Raw genomic sequence first — 22,853 nt, forward strand, 5'->3', positions numbered from 1 at the left:
TTTAATTTCAGTGTTAATAGTTGTTTACCCATTTATTCTTTCCATTTAATCGTATTTTACTGCTTCACTAGAAGTGAAGCTGAAGTAAAGACAAAAGCATAGTGTTCTCAGATATGATTTACCCAGGACATCTCCTCTGTACCTGGCTCTCTACGAGCTGTTTCACTCCCAGGAAGGGGAGAGCAGGATGTTCTTATCTACACTCCCAAATACAAAGAGGGGCCCATTCTTCAGAATCACACACACACACTCTGAGATCATAAACTTCACACACACACACATACTCTGAAACGCTATAAATAAAGAACTGCCGCATACGCTGGTTGTGAGCCTGAGACAGCAGCGCTCACCCAGCGTGCGCACGTTGTTACCATCTAAACTGTCTTGAGTGTCTTTATTTCGCCTGAAGAATGTCTTGTTTAAATATTTACTCCTTACATTTATTTGGTCCTCCGAGCCGGATTCTGGACATTGAATTTTAACTAATTTTGTGCTCCAACAGAGTGACCTCGTCGTTTCCTGGATTCGTGAACCCACGCTGCAAAGTCTGTCAGCCTGTTTCTAGTGAAACAGTAAAGACCAACTACGTGAATTCGCCGTTGGCCAGCGTTTTTAGCAAGAGGTCCACGATCCCAGGGAGCGAGGAGGATTCTCTCTGACCGGCATTTTCATTCGAACCAGGTGAATATAAACACATTGCGGCTACAATCGGTTTTTAGGTTGACACGGTTCTTAAAAGACTCGTCCTTTAGGGACTGGAAGTCGGGAAAAGACTCGTCCTTTAAGGACTGGAAGTCGGGAAGAGACTCGTCCTTTAAGGACTGGAAGTCGGGAAAAGACTCGTCCTTTAAGGACTGGAAGTCGGGTATTAAGACTCGCCTGTAAGACGGAACTGGCAGTCCCCTGGGAGACTCGTTCCGCAATTAAAAGGCTGGAAGTCAGGGATCTCACTCTAAGAGTGAATGGTAAATAAAGAACGTGTCAATTAAAATAGGATTATAGTACCGCGTGTGAAGTTTATGTGTTGTTGAAGAGTGAGTGACCTTTTGAATAGAAACAACAGGTTTCTGCACCACTCTTACTGTTTCCTGTGTTGACCGATGCACTGGTGAGAAGGGGTCAAAGGTTGCGCTTCAACGCATAAAATTAAGGCCGCCCTGGGTCTAGACCAGGGTAGAAGGCTGCCTTAATAACCTCCCCCGACTCTAATATCAGCGAAGGTCACACAGAGTGTATGTTGGCAGTATTAATAAATAAAAGCAAAACAAGGTGTTTCCAAATACAATAAATCAAAATAAAATATAGGAAAAATAAAATTATAAGCAATTTACAATAAAATATTATTGATAACTCTAAGCCCAAAAAATAGGCAAATATTTTAACTAATGACGTGCATAGAGGCACTTGACCTGTTTGAAAACTGTCATCTTATTATGAGCCATTGTTGAGATATAGAGTACGCCTATGAAAACAACTATTATGCTGAACCCTGTGTGAAGCAGCTGAAAACTACATGATGGAGAAGCTGAGTTTAATATGAAAATGTAAGTCTTTGCCACTGTGGGCAAAGCACGCAACCACTGTGTGAGGTTGTGTTGCTGTCTCTTCTGAGCTGATGAGCAAGCTACACATTATCAGATCAGGAGCTGGCTGAGAACTCATCAAAGAAAGGGGAAGAGAACTGTGATAACTCGAGTATGTAGCGTATCCGTGAGTTCAGCTTCTTCTTTCAGATGCGCAGCAGTTTTCCTGGATCTTGATTCATGTGTGTAGAGTGTTCATAGCATCAGCATCATGTTTTTGTTTATTTGCTTTGTTGGGTTGAAAAATTATTAAATAAAACTTGTGATCATACTTATGGGTCACCATGGCACATATCATCAGCCATATGTTTTATTTATGCAGATGAAAAAAGTGAGTGTGAATGTGTCTGACGTCGCAGTGTGTGTGCGCTGTGTAAACGTAATTGTCTCCAATTGTGAGAGTGGTGATTCTGCAGGTCACCAGTTAGTGTAAAGAGAAAAAAGAGTAGAAAAGAGACAAAATCTACATTGTAGATGAAAAATCATAGGAAAAAGGTTTTGTGTTTATTAGCCAAGAACAGCTACAATCTCATTTTCTGCTTTCAAGAAAGGAGAGCACAAAAAACAGAGAGAGAGTTCTGTGTGTCGGTTAAGTAATGAGAATAATAATGGAAATGTCCTAGTTTTGTCACTTTCAGATGAAACGCAGACCTGGATCAATTTCCCATATGCAGCAGTCGGAAGAAAGTTATAGTTTAACACCATTGGAAATGTTCAGGCCAAGTTTTTGGCTAACTTATTTACAGCCCCATGTGTCCCTCATCCTCACAAGCGAGATCTCACTCCTCCCTGAAGACAAGGAATGCAGTTCCAAAGAGCAATAACATGGCAGATAAAGAGACAGCACCAAAGTCCTGAGCAAAGAGTCCCAGCAAGCAGCAGCAGTGTGGACAAACAGCAGTGGAGAAGAAGAGCAAACCATCATCCTGACTGATTGGATGAATGACACTGTGTTTCCAACAAGCTGCAAAGTCACTGTGCTTGTGAAAAGAACGTTTGAGGAGAACTGAGGAGACTGTTGGAGTTTGATATTTGCCACTTTCGGAGCAAGATGGCAAGAAGAGACAGTGGAACACAGGACAAAGCTGAAGGAGAACTGCCGGCTATTGGACTGTTGAAGTGGGAGAGGACAACAGAGTGAGAGTAAGTAAGGACACAGAGGAAAGCTGTTGTTTAATGTGGGAAATCAAAATTTGGGTTAGCAAACCTGGGGAAAAGAACACTGACTGCTTAAGTGGAAAATTGTGAAGGAGTCTGAACCACTGCAAAAAGAAACATATACAAAATCACACACACAAGCAGAACATGCATTAACTCTACTAACACAAACAAGAGAGTCCATGAAGAGTAGACAGCATCTTGAGCATGTGAGTCTGTTTATCATCTTATCCAAGTCACTTAGTGTGATGAGGAGTGATGTAAAGACCAGTGGACTCATAGCACATTAGTTAAGAAAGGATCAATTAATAGCAGAGAAGTGTGTAGGAAAGGCAGCTTTAAGAACATGCCCTGCTGGAGATGCAGCTCCAGACACATTGATTAAACCTGCCTAATAACACAAACACACATGCAACGAAGATCAGCTTGTTATCTCTCATCAGTGTTAAAATAGTGTAAATTTAACAGAGACTTGTTATCAAATGCTGAATTTATCCAATGCTGACAGTTAACTCTCTAGGTTGCAGGACAACAGTTTAACTTTTGTGGGAAAAAAAAAAAAAAAAAAAAAAAGATTCTGGTTTGACCAACCAGTGATCGGACAATAAATTTAGTTGTTAATATAGTAAATTGGGAGATGCTTTCTGCCTGACTGATGCAGCACAAGTAATTTACTGTATGAGCGAAATTCTATTTTTGTGATAATATTTTGAACATGCATTTCTGTTGTCCTGTCATCTTAGTGGGTTAATAGCTGATATGCAAATTAGTTGATGGTTCTTAGATTAATGAAAGGTGACTGAATTCTAGCACGAGTGAATGGGATGTGTTAGAGTGGAGACTCTAAACACTGAGTTTCCTGTTGTGATGTGCGAGTGAATCCTGCATCCAGATACCAAACTCTGAATACATAACAAACTTCTTTTGTGAAATGCATGACAACATGTCACATGTTTTATGATGACGGGAAAAAGGAAAACTAAATAAAATCTGTGGCCTAAATGAGTAAAAAGTACAGTCCTGGGGATTAAAATTCATAGCTAATGAGACATGAGACTTATGTTGTGTGTTGTGCGGCTGATGGTTGATTTTGAATTAATCTAGCTGATGATTTTTCTTTTGTTGTGAAGTCGAGCCTGCCAATTAGTATAGTGGCTAATGGTATGATTTACCCTCCTGAGATGAGGAGCCTGTGTCATGACTTAACGAGGCCTTTTTATTTTGATACTTTCACAGTGCACTGAAAGTTTTGTTTGATGATCTCTGTTTGAGCAGATCTGCACGATTAGAACAGAAGCGCTATACGACACGTCGTCGAGAAAATTGTTGCAAGTGAGTTTCTCCACATTAAAATGGGCTCAGGAGGAAGTCACTTATCTGGGACAATTAGAAAATAAGTTCCTGTCCAAAAGGATTCAACGAGAAAATCCAGTTTAAATTCTTTTCTTTTTGAAATGACGTCATTTTGCTGAGAAGTGGAAATGAAAATGCGACGGTAATTCCCACTGTCAGCAAAGAAAGAATGAATGAATGCATGAATGAATGAGTGAGAGAAAATAAAACTGACTGACTGGTGAAAGCGGACAGAAGCTGACAGACTGACTGACATCACTGTGTGAAGTTAACCCCCACCTGACAAAGGTGCAGATGAATCTATGTGTGTTTCTTTTTTACAGGAGCAGAAAGATGACAGCAACATCGAGGTTGCGTGATGATTTAACCTTTTAAATGCCACTCTCTGTGTCTGCGCATCTACCAGGGGTGCTATTCACTACCTTGTGTTGCTCACAGAGGTACCTGTGAGAAAGTGTGTATACACCTGCGCAGCGCTAACTTTTCTACAGCATCACAGTCTTCATGTGATTTGATCATGTGATTTATACCAGGATAGCTGGTTGATGTTTTCTACTACAGGATTTCTGGGTTTACGTGTGAAGAAAACTGCGTTTACAGGTTATGAGTTGGTGATGCTGTTACACTGTGTTGTTGAAGAAATGTGAAGGTTACTTTGACGATGTGAATAACATGTAAAACATTCCCTGTGTTGAAACTAGTGCCACTTCTGTCCACAGCTATGGTCTTTATGGTCTTTTTATAGCACCTCTGGAACCTGTCAACTTGTGCCTGACCTCCAGGATTGTCCATGTGTGTTGTTAATGTTTGTTTTTCTAAGAGTGCATGTAGAGGATTCAGCAGAGACGGACAAGTAACATGAGAAAGCAACTAAGAGATGCAGTGTTTATGGAATAGTTTAATATGGGGCTCATTAGCTGGCCACTACTGAGCTCCTAGTGTTAAATACATGGAGTGACTTTGCTTAAGGGAAGTCACCGATTACACTAATGTTAACTGAGACATGGGATGATCCATGTCTGAGCCAAATTATGCCAATAATTGTAGTTTATTGATTTGAGAAAACCTGCACATGATTCTTGTCCTGTTGATGCTGAGTGCTTTATTACTCTAATGATACAATTGTTTATAAGTGTGAAGGTTGATTTCACTTCCAGATCTTGTTTTCCAGGCCATGATGGTGTGTATGCAGGCTCCAGGCGGAGCCAGATGTGAAGCAAACTTATTATGCAAAACACACTAACATCTTTTATTGCAGGGTTATAGGTCCGGGGTGGTGCTGCTCCAGAGGGGGAGACGCCCTGATGTTGCCTGGGACATGATCTAGCTAACCTTTTTCTTTAAGACAGGAATCTGGTTTTGATGAGTTGACTCATGGGAGTGTCCATGCGTCAAGAGGAGGGGTCCAGAATTACACAGTTACATGAAACTATCTATTCTATGTTTTCTGAACTATGTTTTTATGATTTTTGTGTGATCTTTGTGATTAACAGTTCAGACGGGTATTAAACCTATGCAAAGTGGTGCATCTGTGTTCAGATGAGGCTTTGATGGTCCATAAATGAAGCTCACTGAACTAAAGAATGTGGTTTGATGATGCTTTACATGCTCTCCAAATAGAAGTTTCTCCTCCTAGCAAGGAAATACAGGTGCAGCAGTCAGAGTATTGCTGAAAGGAATCTCCTGAGAAATCTTCAGAGGCCCAGTGAGAAGCGAGAACCCATTCCAGGCAGAGCTGACAGCCCAGGCAGTGGCTGAGGTCAAAGGTCGAGCTGTTTGGGGCCCACCATGGGATCAGATTTTGGAGCCACAGCAAGGACCATGAAGCTGCGTTGGAATGAGAGCTGTGCCAAGGGGGCTTTTCAGAGGCCAACAGAGGAGATTGTGGACAACAGACGGGCACCTGAAGGATGAGGGGAGTGTGCCAAGCTCCATCGACAACGCAGGGGGAGTCCAAGGATGGCATCATGATTCTGTGAGAAGCACAGGAGCCAGAAGCTATGGTGGTGATGACAGCAGTTTCCTATGAACATCACCTAATGTTGTGTCACTGTACTGTGCATACGATGACACTCTGAAGACTGCTGGGATCATAACAGCAGTAAGATAACTGGATCCAGCACCCTTTCCACAGAGGGTTTTCCTGCAGAGGATGGACAATGGAGGAGTCATATGTATCCCCCACAGTACAGAGGCCTGAAGTGAGGTGATGGGGGTTGGCAGAGGCCATAAAACTAGAGTGCTGAAGAGGTCTGCAGCTCTCACAATAGCTGAGACCCATGTTGACAAACGGCAAACTCAACTGGTATGTCTGAATGTCTATTCTACATACATTTGGACTCTGGTTCTATGAACAGTGATGGAAACAACTGGAAGAGACATTTATGACACCCTGCAGAACTTAAACCACTCTGCAGAGAGATGTGTGATTTACATGTCTTGTAGAGGAGCACCACCAAGCTGGAGTGTTCTTGAAAATGTTAATTTCTCTTATGACCATTAACAATTCATTTGTTTGCTTGTAGGATGCAGTTTACCATTGAATGAGATTAATGAGAACTTGGATAACTTCTAATATATTTGTCAGACTGTATACGTTTACATATGCTGAGTATAAAAACGTTTGCATTGACACTGTCAGACATGAGGTGATCATAACTGGGTACTTTTCTAGCATAATTGCCAAAAGGGGGGAAATGTTAGATTTGTATTGTTGATTGTCATTTATGCTTAGAAATATTTACTCATATATGCTTAGAAGTATATAATCATTTGTAGATTGAAAGAATCCTAGGAGGTCTGTAACAACTCTGTGTAGCATGAAGAGGGGAGTGCGTTCACTCCTCTTCAGAGTGTTCTGGCATAGATCACACACCTCCTAGGAGAGGTCGTATCTTCTCCTGCTGATATATGGTATAGCAAACACACGTATATCTGTTTGAGTCTAAGAGCCTTTTGTTCAGATGTACCGCTAGACTCCTGGCACCAGCTTTGGGGAGTCTTCCTGGGGTTACATCTTGACCCCATACACACATAGATACACACACTCAGGGTATTCTTTGTTCACATGCATACCTATATAAGATGTCATATGTTAATGAACCAATCCGAGAACCACAATCTCCCGAATAGAAAAGTGAGCAGTAAAGTCTAGACTGTAGACCGCTCTAACCTCTGGTGTTCACTCGGTGGGGAGAAGGGCTATCAGTGGCAACACTGAGACACTCGCTCCTCTTGCTGGGTGTCTACTCATTGGAGGCCAAGGGTGTGTCCACGGTCGAGAAGAGGAGAAACGCTCACAGAGGGAGACCTGATGGAGATGGAAATACTAAATGCAAACCAGGATGCCCCTGAGGGTGAGAAACCGCACAGACGACGTCGATGCTGGACAAGAGGATGCCAACTGACCACTGTCACAACGATGTGTTCCATGCTCGTGTTCACAGTATTCTTATCACTGGCCCTGGTAGGCATGAACACGGCCTGCACCGGCAACCCCTGCGACCCGCACTGCCCCAGCATCTACCGACGACAACCAAACATAACATGCTCAGGACAAGCCACCCTAGTGCCAGAAGCAAGAGTGACAGAAATCACCATAAGAAAGCGAAGCACTTTCTGTATAAGATGTACAGACTTAGCCGGCGCCAGAAAATATGGAAAGTACCGCAGCCTAGTGTCATCAATCCTAGTGTCAATAGCTGTTTTTGCAGCCATATTGACCCTATGTGGCTGTTGTTGTATTCCCTGCATAAGATCCATGATCAACAGACTGATAGCCACAGCTATTACACCGGACCCTGTCGGCCAAAAAGAAATTATGACACTGCTGGAGCACGCCGACACTGACTCAAACACCGACGACGAAGATGAAGAAACAACCTGTAACTAAAAGGAAAAAGACACTCCTGTTAATAATGAAGCAACAGTTAAAAATGCACTGTCAAGAGACTGTATGCTGATAAAAGTTAAAATGTGTAAAACAAATTAACAACAGGAGGGATATGTTAAGAGATTTTCAAATGTTTCAAGTATTATTCCCACTTGCATTTGTACGTTATTGATGGTTTATCTTTAATTTCAGTGTTAATAGTTGTTTACCCATTTATTCTTTCCATTTAATCGTATTTTACTGCTTCACTAGAAGTGAAGCTGAAGTAAAGACAAAAGCATAGTGTTCTCAGATATGATTTACCCAGGACATCTCCTCTGTACCTGGCTCTCTACGAGCCGTTTCACTCCCAGGAAGGGGAGAGCAGGATGTTCTTATCTACACTCCCAAATACAAAGAGGGGCCCATTCTTCAGAATCACACACACACACTCTGAGATCATAAACTTCACACACACACACATACTCTGAAACGCTATAAATAAAGAACTGCCGCATACGCTGGTTGTGAGCCTGAGACAGCAGCGCTCACCCAGCGTGCGCACGTTGTTACCATCTAAACTGTCTTGAGTGTCTTTATTTCGCCTGAAGAATGTCTTGTTTAAATATTTACTCCTTACACTTTTAGTAAATATAAAAAATATATATTCAAATGCCCACTCAATAAAAACACATCAAAGCAAGTCTTCAACTCAGGAATTTGGTGCCAATAGTCCCATATATTTCAGTTCAGTCCAGCTTGATAAAAGAAGAGAACCACACAACTGAATGTTTCCAAACAAAGTATCCTTAATTTTTTTGTTTGGACATTGTTCGCTGCAGGACTGTCTCTGTGATGAATTTCTGATCTGGCAGTTTACTTCCATTTAAGTGTCCCAACACGCGCTTCCACTACCCGTGGACTTACTACTGTAGCTCAGGTGGTAGAGCGGGTCATCTACTGATCGGAAGGTCGGTGGTTCGATTCCTGGCTTCCCCAGTCTGCATGCCAAATATCCTTGGGCAAGATACTAACCCCAAATTGCTCTCCGATGCATCCATCAGAGTATGAATGTGTGTGTGAATGTTACGTAGAAAGCACTTAGAAAAATGTGCTTAAAAAAATGTGTGAATGGGTGAATGCACAAGTTGTGTACAGCGCTTTGAGTGCTCAGAAAGAGTAGAAACCAGTCCATTTACCATTTGCCATTTACTGAGCATTAAGAAAAAATGATGCCTCGGTTAGGCTAAGAAAGCTTCACATTTCCATCTGCTTCGTTTTCAGTATTTCCACACATTGAGTCCTGTCCCCCAAGAAATGGAGTAAATGGGATTAACACTTACTGAAGGGCCAAATCTGTGGAATCTAATTGGTTGGCACCAGGCAGGGCATAGAGGTAAGGTCAATGGGGGAAAAAAAACAACCACATTGTTATGTTCCCTTAAAAGGGTCCAGGTGATGAGGGAAAGTAACAAAAAGTGTCCAGGTCGGAAAAAGGAGACAGAGAGGCAAAAGGGTTAAATTAAAGAGTTTTATTAAAGTTTCTATTAATAACTCAACTAAAAGAGACGGACAAGCCGCTATCACCATTTAAAGAAAAAAAAAACTCAGGCATCAGTCAGTAAACTCAAAAGTAATTAAGAAAGAGTTTAGTCACCAATCACTGAACACAGCTCACTAGCTGCACCCACCAACATGGTTCTCTGGCACCAGAGCTCACCTTTCTCTGGCCTTAAATACCTTTAATTGCTGATGGCCAGCTGTACAAAAGAAAAAAGGGTGGCACCCAAGACAGGAGAGACAGTAGGACACGCCCACACAGGCAACTTCAGGAGGAGGCCCTGCTAGGGCTGTAACAACCACATGCAGAGCATATTTAATGGTGGGCCTGATTAAAAAAAACTTTGATTTTCAGTCAGCAGTCTGATTCTGTCACTGAACAAAGAGTGACTGAACCATCCCAGACTCTAAACCCAGGATAAAGAAGTTGGGTAAATTTGATGGGGAAGGTGTGGAGGTGGATCAGAGTGTCAGAGGAGACTCTGTAGAAGGACAGAGTCCCAACAGGACAGTCCACATACACAGCTACTCTGTTAGAGATGGAGGAGGAGGAGATGGATGTTTCTCTATCATTGTGCCAGACGGAGTAACCGTTATCAGAGCAAGTCAAACTCCAGGACTGATCATTCCCTCCAAACCTGGAAGCCCTGCTATAGCCTTTCCTTGGGATCCCTCTGCGAGTCACTGCTACGTCAACTTTTCCTTCCCACTCAACTTCCCAGTAACAACGACCAGCCAGGCCATTTTTACACAGCACTTGGCAAAACATATCAAATCTCTCCGGGTGATCAAGATAAGGCTGCTGCTGCTTGAGTACTTTCACGCTCCTGTTGTTGTCAAACAGTTTCAGGTTTTTGTGTGTGGTGTTTAGGTCCAGTGTTAGCTCACAAGCAACTGATGGAGGAAAAAAAAAGAAAATTAAGAAGTGTTTATTATTTTGTGTAACTGGTGACTTTAGCATATGTTGATCTATGAGCAGAGTAGCTAATTAAAGGTTTCCAGAAAACATATGATGATGTTAATTGACACCTTAGTCATAGATCAGATCCACTGTTTTCATTCCACTTTTCTCTTAATTATACCTGCTTAATCCAATACGCTTCTGTTTTCTTGACAGTAAATAAAGTCAGTTGCACAAGTCAAAAAATCTGACCACCATTTCTTTTTACTGCATTTAAAAATCAGCTCACGATGGATCCTGCATTGCAGGTCAACCAACTGCATGCAATCATCTTTTGAAAATAAATTCTTGCCAATTTTGCTTTTCCAATGTAAGGCATATGTATTAGTCTTGACATATAGTGTAGATCTCAAACTCCTCCTCTGTGTAAGATACAAACTAAAACATGTAAATCCCAAAGGCAGTCTATACTTAGAAAACTACAGAAGCAATGTGTGCATCCTGCAGCACACATCCTCAGTCAAAAAAAGTCCAGAACATCCAATCCAACCCCTTTGAGAAAACACTGGACATATAGCATGTGTCACTTACATTTCCTTAGATCAAGAGTTACCTTCTGCTCTCCACCACTGTCCACCCTATAGGATGAAACACAAATCTTTACTTATTACGAATGAAACAGAATGATCAGGCCTCGTTGTTTTTATGCAATTGTAATTTTTATGTCCTGGATTATAATTTAAGGGATTTTCTGGTTAAAGGTAAAATTGGGGGGGGGGGCACCTGAGAATATCAAGTCTCCAATATGGATCTTCCAATCCTGCAAGCAGCAAATTCACTCCAATGTCCTGCAGGCTGTTATTACGCAGGTCCAGCTCTCTCAAATAGGAGGGGTTTGAGCTCAGCGCTGAAGCCAGAGAAGCACAACCTTCCTCTGTGATTAGACAACTTGATAGCCTGCACAAGTAAAAGGGTTTAGCTGTTGTTCAGTCAAATATATAGTTTGACAGACAACAGAGCACAGAGAGGTCACAACAGGCTGGCTAGTAAACAGTTGTTTAAGCCCGGCAACAACATCATTTAAATACAACATTTAAATAGGCCATGATTTCTGAAACTATTCCAGTCAAACACTTCTACTGTCAGAAAAAGAAACTTCGAACTGAGGCTACAAACGGCATGCAACTGGCCTTCTATAGCCATTTATGGCTGCTGCCCATCTTCTAATTGGTATTTATAGTGGAATAATAATACCCCATGTAACAAAGCACTCCTATTTTGCAACAAACATAATCCAGCGTCTTGCAGAAGAAAAGTCACGTCAAACTTGTGCTAGTGGCCCCAAAAGGAGCTCTGGTATCAAACCAACTCAGTGTTAAGCTGCGTTAATAGCTGCTTTTTTATGTTTTGCAAAGACAGCTGTATCCTGACCTGAGAGATTCCAGTCTACAGTGTGGACTCTTTACTCCAGCAGCCAAAAGCTTCACGCCTGAATCCTTCAGGTTGTTGTTACTCAGGTCCAGTTCTCTCAGCCTAGAGGACTGTGAGCTGAGAACTGAGGACAGAGCTTCACAACTGGTCTCTGTCAGATTACAGTCACACAGCCTGCAAGACAATCTATCACTTTCAATATCAATTTACTAGTAAATGAAGGAGTTATTTTCTAAATATAAAAGTATTCATTAACTCACAGAGCTTTGTTGGTGGCTTTGACCACTGGCAGCAGCCTCTGAAGGGCCTCCTCTGAAGCAGAGTATTTCTTCAGGTCAAACACATCCAGATCTTTTTCTGATGACAGTAAGATGAATACGAGAGCTGACCACTGAGCAGAAGACAGTTTATCTGTGGACAGACTTCCTGAAATCAGGGGCTGTTGTATCTCCTTCATTAAAGAACGATCATTCAGTTCATTCAGACAGTGGAATAGATTGATGCTTTTCTCTGTAGACAGATTTCCTCCGATCTTCTCAATGATAAATTTAACAGTTTTATGTCTGGTTCCTGGGTTACTTCCTGTCTGTGTCAGCAGGCCTTGTAGGAGAGTCTGGTTGGTTTGCAGTGAAAGACCTAGGAGGAAGCGGAGAAACAAGTCCAGGTGTCCATTTGGACTCTCCAAGGCCTTATCCACTGCGCTCTGGTAAAGATGTTTCAGCTTAGGTATGTCTTTTAATACTCTGATATTGTGCACGATTGCTTGTTGCTTTTCAAGTAGGTTTACTCCAGAGTTGATAAAGGTCAGATGGACATGAAGAGCAGCCAGAAACTCCTGAACACTCAGATGGATGAAGCAGAACACCTTGTCTTGGTACAGTCCTCGCTCCTCTTTAAAGACCTGTCTGAACACTCCTGAGTACACTGAGGCATCTCTGATATTGATGCCAGACTCTGTCAGGTCTGATTGATAGAAGATCAGGTTTCCTTTCTGCAGCTGATCAAAAGCCAGTTTTCCCAGAGACTCGATCATCTTCCTGCTCTTCTTAATCCAGATTGGATCTTTTTCACGTCTTCCATCATATTTGATGTTTGCCACTTTGGCCTGAACCACCAGGAAGTGGATGTACATCTCAGTCAGGGTCTTGGGCAGCTGTCCTCCCTCTCTGGTTTTCAGCACATCCTCCAGAACTGTAGCAGTGATCCAGCAGAAGACTGGGATGTGGCACATGATGTGGAGGCTTCGTGATGCCTTGATGTGGGAGATGATCCTGCTGGCCTGTTTCTTATCACTGAATCTCTTCCTGAAGTACTCCTCCTTCTGTGGGTCAGTGAACCCTCTGACCTCTGTCACCATGTCAACACAGTCAGGAGGGATCTGATTGGCTGCTGCAGGTCGTGTGGTTATCCAGATGTGGGCAGATGGAAGCAGTTTCCCCCTGATGAGGTTTATCAGCAGCACATCCACTGAGGTGGACTTTCTAGGGTCAGTGAGGATTTTAGCTTTGTGGAAATCCAGAGGAAGTCGACACTCATCCAGACCATCAAAGATGAACACAACCTGGAAGTCTTCAAAGCTGCAGATTCCTGCTTCTTTGGTTTCAGTAAAGAAGTGATGAACAAGTCCCACCAAGCTGAACTTTTCCTCTTTCAGCACATTCAGCTCTCTGAAAGTGAATGGAAACATGAACTGGATGTCCTGGTTGGCTTTGCCTTCAGCCCAGTCCAGAGTGAACTTCTGTGTTAGGACAGTTTTCCCAATGCCAGCCACTCCCTTTGTCAGCACTGTTCTGATTGGTTCATCTTTTCCAGGTGAGACTGTAAAGATGTCTTCTTGTCTGATTGGTGTTTCTGGTCTGTGTGGTTTCCTATTTGCTGTTTCAATCTGCCTGATCTCATGTTGGTCACTGACCTCTGCAGTCCCTCCCTCTGTGATGTAGAGCTCTGTGTAGATCTGATTCAGAAGGGTTGGGTTTCCTGCTTTGACGATCCCCTCAAACGCACGCTGGAACTTCTTCTTCAGTGCAGATTTGAGTTTATGTTTGCCAACTTCAGCATGAGTTCCTGCATGAAGACCAATGACAAAATCAATGTAAATCTTTAATTTAATAAATCCAAACAGATATAGTTGTCTGAGATATACCTGTCTGCTTTATTCCTGTGTGACAGCAATTTTGATATCCAAATATTTGTGAGTGGAACAATTTCAAGTTATTTTTTTCTTTCACTTATAAAAGTGTATTGAAAATACAGACAGACTGTAAACTACACCATAAAAACAAAAAGTCTTACTGCTTTGAAGACGGTCAGCTAGCTCCTCCTCGTTCATTCTCCTCAGAAAGTGAAGTGTGATCTTCAGAAATGACTCCCTGCTGCTCCTCTTCTCTTCATCCTGATACACCAGTATCTCATCATCCAGCCTCTCACTCAGAAACCTCTGGAACTCATTAAGCTCATTTTTCATAAAGGTGACAATTTTCTTCTCAAGGAGCTGGAATAGAGAGATATAAACTTTATGTTGAATATAAACTATCACTGTACCACATGCATCATGGACACTTTTAGTACTATGACTATTTATTATACGGTTCTTGATTTAGTGTCGTAGCTGTGTGTCTGTTTTTACACACCATAAACACAGAGTCCAGGTGATGTTTGTGCTCAGATTGATCTGATGTGTTCCGGTCAATTCTGCAAATGAAAGATGTACAGAGAAAGACTTCTGTTGTCATGGTAATGATAATTTCTTTATATATGATATATTGATTCAGCCATGAGGCAGTCTCCAACATCGGCTGCAGACTCACCCACCCCCACTGCTGCTGTTCCACCTCTGACACCTCAGACACTTCACACCTCCTCTATTCACCCTGCTCACTCCTCCCCACCCCCAACAACCGCATCCAATACACACTCAACACAAGGCTCCAGCCTGTCTCTCTCAACCACCCAGGTTCGGAGGGAACTGAGGAGGATTAAAGCCAAGAAGGCAGCGGGTCCAGATGGCATCAGCTCGAGGGTCGTCAGGTCCTGCGCGGACCAACTGTGTGGTGTGATGGAGCACCTCTTCAACCTGAGCCTGAGGCTGGGAAGAGTCCCACAGCTCTGGAAAACTTCCTGTGTTGTTCCAGTGCCAAAGACTTCACGCCCCAAGGACCTCAACAGCTACAGGCCGGTGGCTCTGACATCCCACCTGATGAAGACCCTGGAGCGGCTGGTCCTGGCTCAGCTTCGGCGCCTTGTGAGCTCATCACTGGACCCACTTCAGTTTGCCTACCAGCCTGGCATTGGAGCGGATGATGCCATCATTCACCTCCTACATCGTTCCCTCGCTCACCTGGAGACCGCTGGGAGCACTGTGAGAATCATGTTCTTTGATTTCTCCAGTGCCTTCAACACCATTCTTCCCTCGGTTCTGAAGGACAAGCTGGAGAACTCTGGAGTGGACCATCACCTCACTACCTGGATTTTGGACTACCTCACCGACCGACCACAGTATGTGAGGACTCAGGGCTGTGTGTCGGACAGGGTCGTCTGCAGTACGGGGGCCCCACAGGGAACGGTTCTGGCTCCGTTCCTCTTCACCATCTACACTGCAGACTTCTCCCACAACTCCACCCAGTGCTTCCTGCAGAAGTTCTCTGATGACTCTGCAATAGTCGGCCTCATCACTGATGGGGACGACAAGGAGTACAGAGGACTGACTCAAGACTTTGTGGACTGGTGCCAGCTGAACTACCTCCAGATCAACGCCAGTAAAACCAAGGAACTGGTGGTAGACTTCCGCAGGCACAAGCATCCTCCACTGCAACCACTGAACATCCAAGGTATGGACATCGAGGCTGTGGACAGCTACAGGTACCTTGGTGTTCATCTGAACAACAAACTGGACTGGACTCATAACTCAGACGCCCTCTACAGGAAAGGGCAGAGCAGGCTGTACCTGCTGCGGAGACTCAGGTCTTTTGGAGTGGAGGGCCCACTCCTGAAGACCTTCTATGACTCTGTGGTGGCCATATTTCATGGTGTGGTCTTCTGGGGTGGCAACATCTGTGCTGGGGACAGGAAGAGACTGAACAGGCTGATCCGAAGGGCCTGCTCTGTTCTAGGATGCCCTCTGGACCCAGTGGAGGTGGTGAGTGACAGGAGAATGGTGGCTAAGCTGTCATCCCTGTTGGACAACATCTCCCACCCCATGCATGAGACTGTGACAGCACTGAGCAGCTCCTTCAGTGGGAGACTGCGGCACCCACGGTGTGGGACGGAGAGATTTCGCAGGTCTTTCCTCCCCACTGCTGTCAGACTCTACAATAAAGACTTTTGCAGCTGATCAAACACACAAACCCACACATGTGCAATAAGACTGCTATACGTGCAATTCTTCTTCTGACGAAGTTGTGTTTTTGTATTTTCCTACTCAGTTGTATATAGTATTTGTATTTCTATTTTATTCTATTGTATATATTATTCTATTCTATTTTATTCTATTGTATATAGTATTTTATTTTATTTTATTTTATTGTATTTTATTGCATTCCAGTGTTTTCTAATTTCTGCTACATAACTTTGCACTTTTGCTGTAACAAAACAAATTTCCCACCTGTGGGACTAATAAAGGCCATCTTATCTTATCTTATATTATTAGTTCAACATTAGTTCAATATTTTTTTGTGATTAAAGTTTTTATTATTTTTAAACATTTAAAGAAACAAACATATCAACACAAAACAAAACTTAGTGAGGCATTAAAAAAACCATCAATCATCCAGGTAAGTAAATCCCAAAAGGTTGATTCTGTTCATCTGGACATTTTCAGTGGGAGAAACATTTCATCATCATCAGGTGACTTCTTTAGTCTCAGCTGACTGCAGGTTTCCAACCTTATAAACATCATGTTTGCACAATGACTGAAACTAGCACCAATGAATGAACAATAGGCTGTGAGGTCAGTTTATGGTCATTGTTGTATTATTGTAGGGTCCACCTTACAACATAAAGCTCCTTGTTGTGATTTGGTGCTGTATAAATAAAATTGAAGTTGAATTGAATTAAAATTGAATTATAGCTTGATTGAAACTTTCAGGGAGCATACCAAATTGGAAAGCCTCTTGATATACTTTAGTTAACATTTTGGCAAGTTTGCCTGTAAATAATATGCCTGTGATAATATTCAACTGTAAAGCCATCTATACATGGTGACTTTCCAGCTATTTTATTGAAATGAAATGCTTTTGTACAAGCAGTGATCTCAGATGTACAGAGATCCTCATAAAAGAATTTGAAAAGAGGATTTATATAAGAGGATGATGTCATCAATTTGTCATCTTTTTTAATTGCTGTAATCACCCCCCCCCAAATGTCCTGTCCGGCACTGTAGCAATCAGAATTATTGTCTCAAGGCCAAGAAAAATGTCCAAAATCAAATGTCCTCCTGATTATCATATTTTATTATTATTATTATTATTTTATTTTTTTTTCCACGTTGAGTTATTACAATCAGAACGGACAGGACCGAGGGACAGGACAGAGAAAGAAAGAGAGGTTGGGAAGAGAGTTAACAAACGGACGGGAAGAGAAACAGAGCAGAAGAGGACTAGAGACAGAAAAGACACTGAAAATCTGCTTGATCGCGTGCCGAGAGGAAAAAACAAGCAAAAACAAAACAACACAATAGGGAAACCACAGCAACAACCAACATAGGCATGAGTAATTGTTGGGTCTGTGTTTCCACAAGCCCCGCTGGTTTAGAGACTTATTCATCATGAAGAAAACAAGACAGTCAGCGATCGATCAATTTACTTGCAAGGGAGGCCTCGTTTGTATCTACCACGAAAATGACCCCAACGACGGCCTCCTCTCGCTGCCTTTTATTGGGAAAACAGTTCACACAATACACATCACAGCAAAAGCAATGCCCACATGGTTCTAAGACAAGGCATTGTATGTATATGTGTGAACATCTGTATGCATATGAGTATGTGTGTGTGTGTGTGTTATGTGAGAATGTGTGTGTGCGTGTGTGTGTGTGTGACCTCCTGCTGACCAAAAGGGTTATAAAAGCAGGAAGCACATCACAAGAAACAGATCTTCCAGATAGGATGTGTCTGCAATAAAACACTATAGCCCCCCCAGAACCTCGAGAGGCTGGGGAGGGGGACAAAAGAAAGAATTCCTTTCATCATAGATGTCTTGATGCATTCTCAATCATCCAGGAAAGTAAATCTCCAAAAGTTGAATCTGTTCATCTGGACGTAGCGTTTTGTGGGAGAAACGTTTCGTCACTCATCCAAGTGACTTCTTCAGTCTCAGCTGACTGCAGGTTTCCCCAAACCTTATAAACAGTACATTTGCATAATGACTGAAACCAGCCCACTGAAGGAACAGTGGGCTGTTCCTTCAGTGGGCATGGTCATGGGAATTTGCATAATTATGATTAAGGAACTGAGCTCCCAGCCCATTGTTCCTTCAGGAGGGCTGATCGGGTATACCCCACTTTCTTCTTCTTGCCAGTAGTCTACTCATCAGAGGTCACAGGTGTGTCTGGTCATCATGAAGACACTCGTCCTCCTAGTGGCTACTGTTGCACTCCTGGTGAGTTTATTAACACTCACCCGAAAGAAAGAAGATGAACAACGCCACCTGCAGACAAGATGGACACATGACAACTCACATCTCCGTGACATGACACAAGACCACATTCATCCATGGATGAACAACGCATGGTATCGATATATACATGACAGCACACCCAGAAAAGACTGCTATGTTTGCTCCTATATGCCCTCAACGACACAGTACGCCACCTTGTATGCGAAGGGAATGGACATAATTCAAGCAAAGTGTGCCGCGAGCTACGCCAGCCTTGGGTATCAATTCCAGGGAATCGTGATCAACCATGAGGAACCTCTCCAGATAGGACTGCGAAATGGCACTTGTGACGAATGGTTCTGGGTTGACCTGAAAGTAAAGCACAGAAGTAAGGCTAAATCATTCCCAGTCTTTCTTGAAAACAATGGGAATTTGAGCCACAGCCTATGCTACCGCCAAGAAAACGGATCCACGCCAATGGGAAATACCACCAACTGCAAAGCAGTACAGACACATGCTCCTGGAGGGCCCGTGAAGAGCAACAACATCTCAAATGGCACCTTCTGGGTGCAAGGGATGGCCTGGATCTGTGGCCAACAGGCCTATTTTATCCTTCCTGGGAATTGGACAGGTCAGTGCGCTCCCATTTTCATATCTGACCACACTTTCAAGATAACCATGGACGCCACGACAACATCAACGTCAACAACAAGGAAAAGACGAAGCACCCCAGACCTCAAGCAGCATGATTCTGTGTGGGGTTCCGATGTCCCAGAGGAATTTAAACTTTGGACTGACAGACAAAAGGTTCTGAATGCTTCAAGTAAATTCAATGACGAACGGGATCAGGAGATTGATGCTCTGTGCATTGCAGTAATGCAACACAGGGTAGCATTGGACATGATTCTCGCCGAGAAAGGAGAATTCTCTTTAGCAACACATGTTGCACATACATTCCAGATAATGTGCACTCACCGAACATGACTGATGCTCTGAAAACACTCAGACAACTTCGGGATGCACAACAACGAGACTATGCCGCAAACACAGAAGACTGGCTTACGTGGCTTTTAAGCGGCTCTTGGAAGTCCCTGCTGATTAAAGGACTTGTTTTTGTTGGTGTTATAATACTGTTATTCTGCTTCAATTCATGCTTACATCACCCTATCACAGTAATTAGACACTTGGATATAACATACTCACGAAACCCACTGTTTTATGATGTCTTGGCTAAAAATGTTTACAAGTGGCCATAGACTGATACAATAAGCTATGAACTGTACATATACATATACATATGTACAACAGGAGGGAATGTGAAGAGATTTTTTAGGATTTTGGGATTTTTATTATGTTATGCTTAAAAGTACGTTTCATTATCTAAATGTGTTTGCTCTTTTCAGTATTCAGCTTAAACTCTGCAACTCTGTGCAGACTCCTAAATGGGGAAGTTACACAGGAAGCCTGCAGTTCTATTTTCTCTCTTCCTGTATGTGCTCTCTGAATAAAGACTCTTTCTTTTTACTGCAGGGGTGCGAGTCTCCCTGAGTCTCACCCGTGTACACGTAAACCTGTCTGAGCGTTTTTATTACGACCTGAGTTGCAATACAGGAAAACTCCTGACACATCCCTTCTTGCAGAGGACAAAAAGAATAGGTGACGTTACACAAATTCCATGATGAATCTCCAACTTGGACTAATCCATTGCCCTTCATATACATAGGTAACTGGCCTGCTTCCAGTTTGTTTAGCTGTTCAATGTTCTGCAGCGAGTCAGATACTTAGAGTCAGGCTAGCAGGTCTGTCGTACCAGAGCAGTTCACCTTCCCAGCTACTGGTGAATCAACCTTCCATTCAGGTTCAGAGGAGTTGAAAAGTTGGCAGTGTTCCAAGTACGTTTACTCCTGGATGTGTTGCTAAGGCAAGCAAACAAACTGTCTCACTCTCAGTGATGCTATATGGCCACAGTCCAGAAGAATGTGTAGACAGTGGCATCACAAGCATAACAATTGGTCTCGTTGTTTATGTGAGCGGTTGTGTTCTTAAACTGCGCTTGATGTATCCAAGTGTTTCTTTCAGCAATCTTCACTGCTGTGGGTGTCGTCAGCAGCACCCGATAGGGTCTGGTATCTATCTATCTATCTATCTATCTATCTATCTATATACTACTTACTTACACCCAACTCGCCCCTGCGGGCGGTTTATCCTTCAAGCTCAGGTCCTCTACCAAAGGCCTGGGAGCTTGAGGGTCCTGCGCAGTATGCTGTCATTCGGAACCGCTACATCAATCACTACGGCCGTCTTCTTCTGTTTGTCTACCACCACTATGTCCGGTTGGTTAGCCACCACCATTTTGTCCGTCTGTATCTGGAAGTCCCACAGGATCTTAGCTCGGTCATTCTCCACCACCTCCTCTATCTGCCGGTGGTACATACCGTGCAGGGGCCTGTCCTTCCATGATGGTTCCTCGTCTCCCTCCCCTTTCTTGGGTTTCTGCTGCCTGAGGTATTCACTGAGCACTCGGTCAGTTGAGGCCATCTTCCCAATGTATTCTTGGATGTTCGTTGTCTCATCCTGGACCGTGGTGCTGACACTCACCAGTCCCCGGCCCCCTTCCTTCCGCTTAGTGTACAGCCTCAGGGTGTTGGACTTGGGGTGAAACCCTCCATGCATGGTAAGGAGCTTTCTTGTCTTTATGTCAGTGGCTTCTATCTCCTCCTTTGGCCAAGTTATTATACCAGCTGGGTACCTGATCACGGGCAGGGCGTAGGTGTTGATAGCCCAGATCTTGTTCTTACCGTTCAGCTGACTCCTCAGGACTTGCCTGACCCTCTGCAGGTACTTGGTGGTTGCAGCTTTCCTAGCTGCCTCTTCATGGTTCCCATTCGCCTGCGGAATCCCCAGGTACTTGTAACTGTCCTCTATGTCTGCAATGTTGCCTTCTGGTAGCTCGATCCCCTTAGTTCTGACTACCTTCCCTCTCTTTGTTATCATCCGACTACACTTCTCCAGCCCGAATGACATCCCGATGCCATTGCTGTATATCCTGGTAGTGTGGATCAGTGAATCGATGTCTTGTTCACTCTTGGCATACAGCTTGATGTCATTCATATACAGGAGGTGGCTGACAACCGCTCCGTTCCGTAGTCGGTATCCGTAGCCAGTCTTGTCAATGATCTCATTGAGGGGGTTCAGGCCTATGCAGAACAGCAGTGGGGACGGAGCATCTCCTTGGTAGATCCCGCACTTGATGGTGACTTGTGCTATGGGCTTGAAGTTGGCCTCTAGTGTTGTACGCCACATCCCCATTGAGTTCCTGATGAAGGCTCTTAGGGTCCCGTTGATCTTGTGGAGTGCAGTCAGCTTCTTCAGCCAGTTGGCGTGAACCATGTCGGGCCCTGGTGCTGTCCAACTCTTCATATTGGAGACCCTTTTTTGGATGTCTGCTACTGTGATGGTTACTGGACCCTGTTCAGGGAGGCTGCTGTGGTCTGCCCTCAGATCCACTAGCCACTGAGCATTGCCGTTATGGGTTGCGTCCTTCTCCCATATGCTCTTCCAGTATTGTTCTGTCTCCAGCCTTGGTGGTGCTGTTCTCATATTGTCTCATATTCTCCTGCCTTCTATCTATCTATCTATCTATCTATCTATCTATCTATACATATATATATATATATATATATGACTCTGCGTCGGGAAGTCATACTTTCGTCATAAGCAAATTCACAAGAAGACGTGGAGAAGCCCGGACGGTCTAACAGCAAATGAGATCGACTACATTTGCATATCGAGGCGATGGAGGTCAGCTACTGCTGACATAGTCACTCGACGCGGCGCGGATGTTGGGTCTGACCACTATCTTGTTATGGCAAAGATACAGTTGCGGCTCAAACGAAGAAGACAAGATGCTCGCCGTGTACGCCCTTTCCATGTTGCCAAGCTCAAGGATTGCGATTTCCACAACCGATATAACGTCGAGATCTGAAATCGCTTTGCCATCTTGGAAGAAGTCGAAGATCTGGAGGCACACTGGGAGTGTCTTCGAATTGCCGTGGTGGCCAGCGCTGAGAAGGCCATCGGTCGGCGAAGAGGGACCTTCAAGGAACGTTGGATCAAAGATCAAACATGGCAGCTAGTCGATGAACGACGAAGAGCAAAAATCGCCCGGGATCAGACGACATCAAATGAACAACAGCAAGTTGCAGAGGAGCGGTATCGATGCCTTGATCGGCAGGTGAAGCGAAGCTGTCGAAGGGATAAACGTGAATGGGTCGAGCGGAAAGCAGAGGAGGCACAGGAAGCTGCTGATCGGAATGATACGAGAATGCTATTCCGGATCGTGCGTGATCTCACTGGCACCTTTTCGGGTCAAGGAGTGCCAATTAAAAGCAGAGATGGTAGACCTCTC

The 22,853-nt window shown here is 43.6% G+C and overlaps 2 protein-coding genes across 2 annotated transcripts in view; one reads left to right on the top strand and one right to left on the bottom strand.

Annotated features, from left to right (window-relative positions):
- LOC112847800 (syncytin-A-like) overlaps positions 1-22,853 on the top strand; it is a 670,150-nt gene continuing 647,297 nt past the window's right edge. Inside the window, exon 1 of the mRNA XM_025910221.1 lies at positions 1-681. The gene's annotated coding sequence lies outside the window, so the exon portion shown is untranslated. The remainder of the gene's footprint in view (positions 682-22,853) is intronic.
- LOC106098735 (NACHT, LRR and PYD domains-containing protein 4E-like) overlaps positions 9,728-22,853 on the bottom strand; it is a 29,574-nt gene continuing 16,448 nt past the window's right edge. Inside the window, exons 5-11 of the mRNA XM_025910275.1 lie at positions 14,488-14,548; positions 14,150-14,348; positions 12,118-13,921; positions 11,858-12,031; positions 11,210-11,383; positions 11,018-11,064; positions 9,728-10,419 (exon numbers count right to left, since the gene is read on the bottom strand). Coding sequence (XP_025766060.1) covers positions 9,881-10,419; positions 11,018-11,064; positions 11,210-11,383; positions 11,858-12,031; positions 12,118-13,921; positions 14,150-14,348; positions 14,488-14,548 — 2,998 coding nt within the window. The 3' untranslated portion in view covers positions 9,728-9,880. The remainder of the gene's footprint in view (positions 10,420-11,017; positions 11,065-11,209; positions 11,384-11,857; positions 12,032-12,117; positions 13,922-14,149; positions 14,349-14,487; positions 14,549-22,853) is intronic.

The sequence above is a fragment of the Oreochromis niloticus genome, linkage group LG9 (genome assembly GCF_001858045.2).
Source record: "Oreochromis niloticus isolate F11D_XX linkage group LG9, O_niloticus_UMD_NMBU, whole genome shotgun sequence".
Lineage (NCBI taxonomy): Eukaryota > Metazoa > Chordata > Actinopteri > Cichliformes > Cichlidae > Oreochromis > Oreochromis niloticus.